This window comes from Condylura cristata, unplaced genomic scaffold, assembly GCF_000260355.1.
Source record: "Condylura cristata isolate star-nosed mole 26May11 unplaced genomic scaffold, ConCri1.0 scaffold00007, whole genome shotgun sequence".
Lineage (NCBI taxonomy): Eukaryota > Metazoa > Chordata > Mammalia > Eulipotyphla > Talpidae > Condylura > Condylura cristata.
The window spans coordinates 49,252,720-49,265,842 of NW_004567108.1; the positions used below are offsets into that span (position 1 = coordinate 49,252,720).

Genomic DNA, 13,123 nt, shown 5'->3' on the forward strand with positions numbered 1-13,123 from the left:
AGGAATTAGCAGGAGAAAGATGGCAGCCCAGAGAGAGAATGCTGGAACAGTACAGGAGTTCCTCATAGTGGCTGGTGTCCCCATATGGAGGTGAAAACCTGTTTTCAGTTCTTGGCTGACTGACTATATACTGAGAGTACAAAGGATGGGGTTTCCTTTTTCTTTTTTTCTCTTTCTGATTTTAAGCTCGAGCTTTGGGAAACGAAACACAAGGGAATGGTGACTACTGCTCATGCGCAGTGGGCATGCGCTCCTTGGCTGGGGCTGCTGAGGAGAGGATATTAATCTCGCAGGTGGTTGGGGGCATCTGTTGCCATCAGAACATATAACATGAGAAGAAACTCTAAAATGCTTAGCTTGATAATAAAAAAACAAAAATCAACCCTTTGTGTGACTATGTGGGTGGGATTTGAGGGGATCATGTTAAGTAAAGTCAGTCAGGAAAAGGAAGATAAATACTGGATGATTTCACTTACATGCGAAATATAGAGCGACAAAACACACGGTCAGACAAAACAAAATCAAACCAAACCCTAGAAGCAAGATGCATAATTGAGGCGACTGGATGTCGAGGGCCGGGTGGGGAAGAAAGGGTTAAGGGGGCACAATGGTGGAGGAATCGCCTTGGTGGTGGGTGTGGTGTGGTGTGGTAACATACATTTGAGGAGAAGTGGGCCTATTCCCTTAAATGATATGCAGTGTGGTAAACCAATGTTACCTCTATAAAGAAGAAAAATCTAAAGCTGTTTTCTTATATTCTGATAAGAAATATATTCTTATGTTCTGGCAAAAAAAAAAAAACACAACAAACCCTAATCAATTCAGTATATGACAAATATTTTGCATAAACTATCATTTCCCTGAATAGCTCATTGTGTTTTATATGGTACAAAGGCTATTTATTTAAATAATCTTGATCCCAAATCTTGTGCATATTTCTCAATGTATGTAGATATTTGAAGAAAATGTCTTAGCAATAATGTCTCACCGATCGAATTTTAAAATATTCTGCCAGCACAATAGTAGCATTAGTGAACCTTTAGTTTATAATATAACCTGGAAGAAAATGATGACTATTTTCCATATAAAAATAAATGTGTTTTGAGAAAAATGAAACAAAACAAAATAATTTGCTGCACTATTAACTGGAATTGATTGAATCTGTCAGTCAAGTTGGGAAGAATGGGAGCTTGATGATACTGACACTTGGACCTCCATCTTTTTAGGTTTTCTTTGATTCAAGTTTTATAGTTTTCTCCATATAGCTCTTGTGCTATTTTGTTAGATTAATGCCTAAGTAATTTTGGAAAGTACTTAGGAAAAGTGGAATGGTGCTTTTAGTTTCAATTCCAGTTATTTATTGCTGTATATATAAGATAGCTCTTACCTTGTTGTAATGACATATTACATATATATTTTTTATTCTTTAGGTATTGATTTTTGAAAAATTATTACTGTTTGTTAATTGGCAGTGTTTGAGTATTTCTAGTAACTTTGCAGTTCTGCTACAACTGCAAGTTTTCAGAGCTGACACTGAGGCTCTGAGTGACAACTTGAAGGCTTGCTATGATGCTCGGTGCTTTTCTCAGAGCCATCTGGTCACAGAGGCCACAAGTTCTGTGGGTGGGCTCACTTCCTGTCGATTTGTCTTTCTCAGTTGCCCATAAGCAGAGTGGTTGGAGAATTGAAAAACGGCAGCTTGTGGTTTAGACTTATTGGGGTCTTTTGATGAGAATTAAAGCCAAACTCAACCTATAACCCTGACCTCAGTTTGTCATGGGCAATACAAGCAAAAAGTGCTTCTTTGCACTCTGGTATAGAAGTAGAGAGAGAGAGCCAGAATCAATGAATCGACAATTTATTGAAAAGATTAAGTGGGGGTTAAATTTATCTTAATTGTTGAATTGATAGGTATATTGATATGCAAAAATTACTTTCATTTGAAAATCTCAAGTGATCATAAATATTCAAAGCGTGATGTAGTACTATCTCCATGAACTTCCACAATTTCTCATCTACATTGAGGCCTGACACGTAGGTGCATTTTATTACAAATGCCATCTGTTTAATACTTATGTCTTCTTTTTTCCCTTTCATTCTCCTGCAACTTATAGTTCAGATTTATTATGACAACTACTTTTTTTTTCATTCCATTTTCTCTTAATGCCTGCAGATACAAATTATGTTTTCAGTGTCATAGCAATGTATAAAGCCATTCATTTCTTACAGGCTGCATATGAGGCAGAGATGAGACCTTCCATCTTAAAAAGTACAGTGATAAAAGCTACTCCAGTACTCCAAACAGAGGTGAAGATTCATTTCACTTATCTTTGAAATGACAACTATAAATTATTGTTTAGATTGTGAATTGAAAACTGAATGACAAAATGCTTTCTGTACTCAGAATTTGAAATTTGATTCTGGGAAAATCAATATGTCTTGTGCTTTCTGTTCAAATGGTGAACCACCCAAGTATGGTTACTATAGTTGTTTTTCTCTTGTGCAGTTTTCATGTGAGGTTTTGTTGAGAGTGGGATGTGAGGAATATACATTTTGTTTTACTGTATAACAAATGGTGGCTGTTTCTCATGCAGATTCTAAACATGTGTTTAGATCCGATCACTAAACCGATCACATCAGGTTATCTTGCTATTTGTCTATAACTTAGTCGGGAAGACAGTAGTATGCCACAGGGAACCACCATTTTGCCAATGTATAATTTCAATAATAAATTATGGAGTCTAAGGGACTCTAGGACTATCAGAGCTCAATGATCTTTGGAGTTGTCCAGAGACTTCATTCATAGAGCTCTTCAGACAGCTCGGTAAGGGTGGGATTTATCAGAGTTGTAGAGAAGAGAACATTCTAGTGATGTTAACAGAGGTAGGATATTAGTAAATTGATGTTATATTTGGACTGTAGTCTAGAGTTTGGAATTATATTGATGTTTCAAATCTCGGTTCAACTCACAAAGTGTTTGCTAAGTAAGCTGATTTGAGCTCATGCCCTGCTTGCATGATTTAGGAGTCAGGCTGGATGTGTGAGAGTTTATACATTCACAACAGATGATAGTTTTCTCTGGTTTTCTTTGCTCTTGAAACTTTTCCTGGTTCCTCTAACCAGGAAGATGCCTTCTTTAGGATATCTTTCCAATCTATAGGACTATCATTGCTGGTGTTACTCCATGACAGGGTTCTACCCTCAGAGGCAGGCCATCTGAGAAAAAAGTGGGAAACTCAGGCCCAAACTTGTTGCTTGTCCAAGTATTTTATAAAGAAAAATTTTACTGAGGTATAATTGATATCACATTATAATGATTTCAGGAGTTCAATGAAATGGATATTAAGTACATTGTAAAGGATCACCACAATTAGGTTTAGTTACATTCAATGTTCTCCAAGTTTTGATTCCCATACTTAGTTGATCAGATTTTGCTTACTTCCCAGGATTCTCAAGTGTTTATTTTTAAAAAAATTTTGTTCACAATCTAAAGTTTATAATCAGTGAGAGAAATGAACTGGAGGGAGCTTAGACCCTGTAATGCAACTTGTGTCCTCAATACTGTGCTGATATGTGTCAATCAGGCTGTAGTCTTTTTATATATATAAAAAAGATGTATTTACTATGTAGTCATACAAATATGGTTTCTCTTAGCAGTCAAAGAGTTCTTAGAGAGTGAGGTAAAGAATATTAACAAGTATTTTTAGGTATCATAAGTAAGTCATTGACCATCCAATCTGGATTGTAAATGGTGACTGTTTTGGTTCAAAATGATGGTAGACTCTCCCTATGGATACCCTACGTCTGAGCATGTCTCCATAAGTGTTATGTGCTATTCAGGGGACTGTGGTGATGGTGCAAGGATGAATTGTGAGAGGAAATTCTATGGGGTCTACACCTGAGGGAGGAAAATGTAAACATTATTTAAAAATAAACAGTGATGTAAAATATACATAAATAAATATAAATGAAAAATTATGTGCTATTAATTTTAGTGATCTGTTAGATGAAATTCATGTGTACAAATAATGGATGATGAGATTTTTAAGTTCTCTAAATGCCTCTAAGAGAGTATGAGTGTAAGCACTATTGCTTAGATTGTGAATATTGACACCAGATTTTATTCCAGTTTTCCATTTGAACTTCTAAAATCTTCTTCGATCAATGTTCTGTTTTCTAGCTTACCACAGGGAAGGTATTAATCATTTCCCTCTACCAGTAGAGATGCAGTTACTTTTGAATTCTCTGGAACCAAATTTTACCTTTAATCTAGTAGTTTTCTCCCTACATAATATTTCACACACACACAGAATTGAGTCTAGAGGATGGCTGCTACACAGCCATGGGTAGATACATGGGTAGATACATTTGGAAATTCTGAGTTAACTATTGCTGTGTTTTTCGACCTATTCAGGAGATAAATTATTTTTAAATTAAATTAATTTTTTTTTTTGTCTATTGGTCTGATCTTAAAATTAATTACTTGTCAGCCTAGAAGAACTTATAGGGCAAGGTAAGCCCATCCCTCTTCCTCACAAGGCTTTTTTCAAAACAAGCTTTCAGGTCACAATTCAACACCCACTTCCACATATAGCATGAAAGCCACTCTCTCCCTGTCAGACCTGTCCAGGCTCAATGACAAGGAGAACCAAGAAATCACCCACATAATCCAGGGCTTAAATAGGAACAACTGTGGAAGGAGGCTGACATTCTGCTGCATCATTCTTGTTTGGTTACATACATCCTTTATACCTCCTTAAATGTTAATGTACACTTTTCACTTGCCTGTAGAAAAGGCTGCAAGGCACTTCCTGTTTCCACTTCTCACATAGGCTCAGGTTCTTGCATGTAAATATGAATAGCAGGTGTTGATATGGAATAATGGCCTTTGGGGGCAAACTCATTTAACACAAACCTCCTTTAACTCCTTTAACCCAAAGCTCACCTGGCTGTTTGTGTTTCCTGCAGAATTGCTGGGATCTTACTATGCTTGTTACTAGACAGACCTGACTTCAGTGTCACCATGCTGGGATTCATGGTCATAAACAACACTGCAAGTCACATAACTCTTGAATGACACCATGACATTACTCCTTAGTCTCTCCCTTGCATTATTCTCTAGGTGACTGTATGGCCCTACCCCACCTTACAGGTGAGACCTGCCCACTACAGTGAGAGCAAAGAAACAGGCACAGTCATACAAACTGATTTTATGTATATGATCACAAAGTAAATGACAGTAAATAAAATGAAATGCAATATCTAAACTGCTCCATGCATAGTTTTTTTTATCCAGATGAGGTGCTTCTTTGCAAGAAGAGCATAGACGCCAGGTGAGCGAGGATCTCCACATTTCCCTGGGCGGCCAAAGGAAGTGATGCCTCTGAGAATCTTGTTACATATCAAAGGACTGCCGGAGTCTCCCTGGAGGACAAGAGGAGTGATGGGGAATTAGCATGGAGCATGGATATTAGCAGAATGGCAGAAATTTCACTAAATGTGGAGTTACAACTTAGTTGAAAATTAGTGGACACATTGACTAATTATAAGTTACTGCTAAAAAAACTAAAATGTTTGGGAATATTTAAACATTGATTTACTTGATTCATTATTAAACCAGTGAAAATTGAAATTATGTATTATTTAACTTATAAATTGATTTTGAGGTCGATCCTCTATTTCAGAAAGAAAACCTTCCTGTTTTGGTGTTTCTCAAAGGGTACTTAGTAACTCAAAGGGTAAAATGGTCAAATGCAGATGGCAAAGAGTAAAAACCATATTTTGAAGCAACTCCAGCATATAGCTATCTGCCCAAAGACCCAGAACCAATAAAAACTTTGCCTTCACCATCTCTAATACATGGCACCTGCTCCCCAAGTCTCCTTTGGGCAGCTAATGCTAGAAAGAAACACCCAGATCTACACATCAGATCTGACTTCACAGCAGAGCGGCTTCAGTTAACTTCTTGGCCTGTTGTGGAGGCCTTGGGATGTTGCGTTTGGGCTGCAAAGGCCCAAGTGTCGGGGCCCTTGGATGCTCATGATGGAAGAGTAGAAAATTTGTGATGGAAGCTTCACAAGGAACAAACAAGAGGTGGGGGTAGAGATGATTAAAGTGTTGCTAAATTGGCTATGGAAATCTAAAGACACAAAGCAGAGGCACGGATATGGAGACTTGTTATTACAAAGAAACTTGTTAGTTATTACAGAGAAACAACAGTTCTTTCAGATTAACACAGCCTGGCTTCATTACAAGTGATAGCTGAAATTCTACAAATGAACAAATTCACCCCATCTTCCACCTGTCCCTTCCCAAAGAACACTATGTGAGAACTCTTGTCTTTGCAAAATGCAAGTCTTGTCCTAAGACTGCCCACCTGTGCCTATGCTGGCATCTCTTTAACAAAACTTCCCCTTTCAAATGCAGCTCTTTACCCACCTGTGTCTATGCAGGCACCTCTTTTCTCCCCATTCTCTTTTTTCCTTATGAGCTTATCCTTTTAAAATACAGCCGTTGAAAACACAAAGAGGTGTCCATGGCTTTGCCCTTAGTAAATCTGGCTGTGTGCTGCTGAGGGGGAAATTCTGCTGAAATTTTCTCAGAGGTAATCCAAGAACCTCATTCACCTACCCATCCTCTGAACCCCATCACTCAGAGTAGTGGTTGAGGAGAGGAAAAAGATGAGGCAAGGCAAAAGAGAAAAAAATGGAACAGTATAGACAAATGCCATCTTTTCCTGGATTTGTCTGTCCTTCCTACTGAAAAGAGTCATTAAAATTCTGCTGAAGTGTCACAAAAATCAACTCGAAGTGGATTAAAGACCTAGACATAAGAACAGAAACCATAAAATACTTAGAAGCAAAGATGGGTCAAACACTACACGACATACACTTCAGCACATCTTCAAAGACAGAGCACCCAACACCACACTAGTGAAGGCAAAGATAAATAGATGGGACTACATCAAGTTAAAGAGCTTCTGTACAGCAAAAGAAAAACAAACAGATCACTAAAAAAAAAACAAACAGAAAGATCACTAATTGGGAAAACATTTTCTCACACAAAAGTGGCGATAAAGGACTGATCACAAAAATATACGGAGAACTGATGAAACTCAACAAAAATCAAGTAAACAACCCATCAAAAAATGGGCAGTAGAGCTAAAAAGACACTTCTCCAAAGAGGAAATGCAGATCGCCAACTGGCATATGAAAAAATGTTCAACATCACTCCTAATAAGGGAGATGCAAATTAAAATCACAATGAGATACCACCTCACCCCAGTGAGAATGGCACATCTTCAAACAACTAGCAACAACAAATGTTGGCGAGGATGTGGAGAAAAAGGAGCTCTCCTGCGCTGCTGGTGGGAATGCAAACTAGTACAACCATTATGGAAAACTGTTTGGAGGTTCCTCAAACTGCTAAACATGGAGCTTCCCTACGACCCAGCAATCCCACTCCTACGTATCTACCCAAAAGACACAAAAACACTGATTGAAAAAGATACCTGTACCCCCATGTTTATTGCTGCTTTATTTACAATTGGAAAAACATGGAAGCAGCCCAAATGCCCAAAAGTAGATGACTGGATTAGAAAGATGTGGTACATATACACAATGGAAAATTACTCAGCAACCAAAAAAGAGAAACACATGTCTTTTGCAGCAACTTGGATGGAGCTGGAAAAGATCATGCTTAGTGAGATAAGCCAGAAAGAGAAAGAAAAATACCGGATGGTTTCACTCATAGCAGGAGTATAATGGAACAGGTAGAAAATAACAAAAATAATGAACAACCACATACCAGAGACATTTTGTGGGGGTGGAGTGGGGAATGGGATCAAAACGGGGTGGGGGAGGGAAATGCACGGGATTATGGTGGTGGCACAGGGGTGATTTGGTGATGGGAAACCCGTGGGTATTACAATTGAGATGGAAAAAAAAATGTACAAAATGATGTAAAAATAAACTTTTGTAATAAAAAAAATTAAAATTAAAAAACAAAAAATTCTGCTGAAGTTTAGAGTCAAGCTCCTGGTGAAAGCAGTGACCTCTGGTCCTCCTATTTCTAATGATCCCGAAGATGGACACACTGTATGTTTTTTAGAGAAGACTCTAACGTGTTTTTGACAAAGGACCAAAGCCAGTACTCAGAGCTTGGAAATGAGGAGTGTCTCTTCTACTCTCATCTTAAGGTAGGGTCCTGCCCTCCCTCTCAGGGGTCTCTGGTGTGAGGGTGTTCAGGCTCTCTGGAATAGCCAGGCTTGAAAGTTGTCTGCTAGGGTTGAGTTGGCTCTACGAAGTAATGGGGTTTAGCCCCGTACCTGGTAGTGACAAGCAGTTGTCCTGTCACACGGCAGCAGGATTGAGATGGGAAAAGGGGACTGAAGGCCTTAGCGGAAACCTGACTTCAGCTCTTCTAAGCGCTATATATTTGTAAGTTTTGATCTCCATATGTTAATATGAGAAAATGAGAAAAATTACTTCTAAGTAGTCTTTAACATAAAACAAAGAATAAAAGTGACAAAAGTTAAACTTGTTATTTTTAATGAACTCACTAGAGCTGAGACTATGAATTTATTTGACTGGATTTTGATCAAACTGTTTCCATAAAGCACTAGAACTCTATAGAAGATATACCCTGACAAGGTAAAGTGTGATATTACATTTCCTATGTCTGTATGATGTAATCCAACAGCTAAAACATGTGGTGTTATTTTACTTACTTCACATGAGTCCTTTCCACCGCTGGAGTTCCCGGCACAAATCATAGCCAGTCCAATCACAGGGTTATAATTATAGCGATCATTGCAGGTTTTTCTGTCAATGATAGTGACTTCGACTTCTTTCAGAGTGTCTGATGAAGAATTTTTATTGCCAACCTTCCCCCACCCTGCAACACGACAATTGGTTTGTGGTTTCACATCACCCCCCTTTTTAGGTAAAGGAAGGATAGCCACGTTTTTATTAAGTGTTGCTTTTTTGCTCAGCTGTTGGAAGATAAGAATGAAGAGTTATCTGAGTGAAAGAACAAAATATTCATATATTTGCTTAAATTCTAGTTCAACCCTCAGCATCCTCCCCCCTTTCCCCAACTACAATCTGTATGACAGGGCAACTGAGGAAAAATTTCAATGTCAGATTGTATCAGGTTCTATGGATTTGAAGATGACAGTCAAAGGTACGCACCTGTATAAGTTTAAGATCATTCTCATGTGTTTCTGGATCATAGCATGGATAAGGAAACTGTTGCTTGAGGGTCATTATCTGCTTCTCTGGCTCATTCTTGGTTTTTGAGTGAGCCCCAAGAATGATCTGAGACTTCGTGTTCCTGAAAACAGTCACACTATTAACTGGATTTACTGTTATGAACAGGAGCTGAGCATGTTATGTACAGATTAGTTTCACTGTCCCATATGTAAATGCAGCTATTATGGAAGTACTTTAGAGAACAAAAAGTAATATGTTTATTTATCATCATCATCACCTTTATGGTCATCATTATCACCTCTTATTTATGATAAGCTAAACTGGATTCATTGAAAAACAAATAAGAGAATTCCAAGACACCTAAGCCAAGTATTGTGATCTCTGTTAATGTCATGGCTGTCTACCTAACCTTCCTGTTGTGCATTACAGGAAAACAAATATTACTATGGGCTACTGACAGAAGCAAAAGGCACTTGATAGATGTAAAGTACTGAAGGGCTCTTTATGAAAACATAATAAGCTTGACTTAAGGAGAAAAACCTTTCGAAATAGATTCCCCAAATTTCATGGCATTGAGTGTCTATGTTGGGGGAATGGCAGCTCGAAGAAGGATACAGGGTGCTTTCCTTTTCTATTACATGCTAGAGATTCATTTTAGTTAACAAAATCAAGATACTCTATGATGTGTAAATGATTAAGTCTTAGCCATTCACAATCTTATATAAACCACATAAACCAGCTATTCATGCCTCTATTTTTCCTTAACACCAGTGGATGTTAGTTCACTTAAGGCAGTAGAACAGTGCCGGTAGCAGAGCACATTTTCATGATAAAATGTTCCAAAAATCCACATTGTCTAATCTGGAATACACTAGACACATAGCTAGTATGACAACTATAACTGGGAACTAAATTGGCAATTTTATTTAATTCTAATTTAAGTTTATGTAGTAATGTGTGTTTTGACATAGCTAGTGTACAAAGGCTGTCATGTTGGACAGTCCAAGTCTGGAGCCTTGATTTTGGGAGTGGAGAAAAGACCAGGTTTGGAAGGAGTGTGAAGGTTGTGGTTGATGGGGGAGAAGAGAAGGCTGGAAGTGTGAGAGGAGTTCACTCAAGGAAACAGGAAGGCATTTGAATCAAGTTTTGCTACCTGATTTTTGGGCTCAAGCACTTGAGGGACATGACAAGTTTTCTGCCTCTGTGGCCAATTCTTCCCAGTCAAGATTCAGGAGCAGTAACAAAACCTTTTAGCTAGACCACGTTGCTCTAGAAGACACAGGAGGAACTGGTGGGTGCTCATTGTGGGTCCTCAATGGTCTGATTCATTGGGGCCAAGACCATGTTTCCTCTGCTGGGGTAAAGCAAGTTCCCAAAGGTTTCATCCATGTGAAGATACACCTGAGGCTGCTGTGACTTTACACGGGTTTACATTTTGTTACTATTCTCCCAAATTGGAATGTCTCCAAAAGATGTTTTTGAATTCAACACTTACATGTCACAGTGAGCTGCAGTCAAGACCCAGTCGTCCCTAATCAAAACCCCGGCACAAAGTTTTTTTTTTGAATTAAGTAGAACCATGTAGGGTCTTGAGTGAGGTTCCACATCATGTCCGCCAATGATCTTTTCACAGAAATCTGTTAAAAAGAAAAAAGTAAATGTTATCTGTGCCTGCCCCCAAGAACTCCATTAAAACCATGTTTTCAAGGCCAGACCTGTTTTTCCAGATTGGAAAGGAAGCAGTAAACAGAACACTTCTCTCTTCCCCAAGCCCCAAGCCCCAAGATTAGTTATCTGAATGTAAACCCCACCGCTGTCGTGCTGTCCCAGAAGGCTGTGCTCTTCTGCTCACACATGCTGTGAATTGGCAACCCCAGGGATTATCAGGCTGGAAACCAGTGACTGCCCAGGAGACTTGCACAGGGCAGACACTGCTTTGTTCTACACCAGAAACGATGCTACAGGTGTTGCTTGTGATGATGTCACCTGTGGGTAACTTCCCACTCATTTATAGTTGCATATTAATATGGGGAAGCAGAAGCACTTTTAGATGCCCGAGTGTGTTTTCACCCCAAGTGCTTCCATAGTAAAAGCCCAGTTTAAACACTGTTACTACTCCTGTTAGCTGTGATCCTACCCATGAGTTCTTTGGTGGTCATTGTAGGAATTTGTATCAGATGTATGTTCTTGGATCCTCCTAAAATATTTCTTCTGAGACTCATGGTCCTGAGATGCATGGTCTCCTGAGACTCAGTTCCTTACTCTGTTATTAAAGTCAGCTCACAAATTCTTAAGAAGGTGTAAATGATACAGAGGCCTTTCATAAAACTGCTGAGGCTGAGAGAAAGGGGAGGGCAGTGGCCACTGAGGCTCTAATTTTCACTGGGAGCTTAAGAAGGAGAAATTCTAAACTCCAGAAATAAAAGGATGAGAACTAGGTACACCAAGAGAACTTTCCATACACCTCATTTCCACCCCCCAGACTTGGGGGAAGAAATCTCCTCTTGGTACACTTAGCTAACAATGCCAAAAGGCCATTGAAAGTCTGCTCTGCTCAGTGGTTATACTAGAAATGGTTAGTCTCAGTCTTACCTTCAGGAATTAGCAGGAGAAAGATGGCAGCCCAGAAAGAAAATGCCGGAAAAGTACAGGAGTTCCTCATCGTGGCTGGTGTCCCCACATCAAGGTGGAAATCTGTTTTTAGTTCTTGAGTGACTGACTATATACTGAGAGTGTAAAGGATGTGGTTTCCTTATTTTTCCTCTCTAACTTAAAAGTTGAGGTTGATGAAACACAGTGAGAACAATTACTACTGCTCATGCTCAGTGGGGGGACTTGTTGCCATTGATACATAATACATGAGAAGAAACTCTAACGTGGTTCAACTTAGTGATAACATGGATGGAACAGGAGGGGACAGTGGTTAGTGAAGTAAGTCAGAAAGGGAAGAGGAGAGTGGGGAGCAAAGAGTGGAGGGAGCATAATGGGCTATGGCAGAGGGCTATGGGTGTCTTGGTGGTGGGTGTGAGGTGGAAAGATACATCTGGGGAGGTGTGAATCTATACCCCTAAATCATATGGAGTGTTGTATATGAATATTACCTCTATAATAAAGATGCAACTTAAAAAATGTCTCAGCTTGATAATTTAGGAATGTGAATTTCCATCATCAGCAATAGTATCATCCATATCATATTAAACTTAAACTTAACATAAAGCTTAAATTAGAGCTTTAAAACATAGTGTAGTAACTGGTCACAAGCCAGATTTCTTCTTAGTTCTATTCAAGGGCAAGTGGAGGAACATAGAAAGCCTTGCTCAGTCTTGTTCTCAGGATGTTAAATGTGAAAAAACCTTTCCCATATGTAACACCCTGATGACATTAGACCCAGTGGTTACTTTTTCAGAAGTTACATGCCCTTGAAGGGAACTCTACTGAGACTCTGTGCTTCCTTTATCCAGATATTACTAATTCATCAAAGGTTAATCATTTTCAGTATAATCAGTGGGTTACCGTGCTTCTGGTTTTGTTGAGTAATTTTAGTATAGACTTAAAAAATAAAATTTTGATTGACTATAGTTACTGAAAATTGCTTAAAGGAAACACTGACAATTCTGTTTCTTTTTGTGAATGTAGTTGTTATACTTCTATGCTGATTTTTAAACATCTTTACGAGGTAGATGTTATACAGTATAAGGTTCACTCATTTAAAGTGTAAACAATAGTTTTTAGTATATCCACAAACTGGACATCATCATCATTAATTAACTGTTATCATTTCCATAGGCATTCTAGGGGGTGTGAACTCAGAGGATGACAACTCTTAATTTCAAATTCTAGGGGCACCTGCTTTAAGACCATTTTGTGTAACCATTTCTTGCTTATAGATGTAAAAATGGACTAATTTTCAG

At 38.6% G+C, this 13,123-nt stretch overlaps 1 protein-coding gene across 1 annotated transcript; it reads right to left on the reverse strand.

Annotated features, from left to right (window-relative positions):
* Nucleotides 1-5,262: 5,262 nt before the first annotated feature.
* LOC105853174 (granzyme A-like) lies at nucleotides 5,263-11,874 on the reverse strand. Its single transcript, XM_012721801.1, has 5 exons — nucleotides 11,805-11,874; nucleotides 10,708-10,849; nucleotides 9,192-9,333; nucleotides 8,729-8,992; nucleotides 5,263-5,424 (listed from the first exon to the last, which is right to left on the reverse strand). The coding sequence occupies exons 1-5, from the start codon at nucleotides 11,872-11,874 to the stop codon at nucleotides 5,263-5,265; spliced, it is 780 nt and encodes a 259-aa protein (XP_012577255.1).
* Nucleotides 11,875-13,123: the final 1,249 nt, after the last annotated feature.

What these genes read in the sequence shown, in the direction of transcription:
- LOC105853174 (XM_012721801.1), bottom strand. Translation starts at nt 11,874, where the DNA reads ATGAGGAACTCCTGTACTTTTCCGGCATTTTCTTTCTGGGCTGCCATC. An exon ending in ACTGCAGCTCACTGTGACAT is followed by an intron (nt 9,334 to 10,707) that starts GTAAGTGTTGAA and finishes GACTGTTTTCAG; the next exon opens with GAACACGAAGTCTCAGATCA. An exon ending in ATGATCTTAAACTTATACAG is followed by an intron (nt 8,993 to 9,191) that starts GTGCGTACCTTT and finishes ATCTTCCAACAG; the next exon opens with CTGAGCAAAAAAGCAACACT.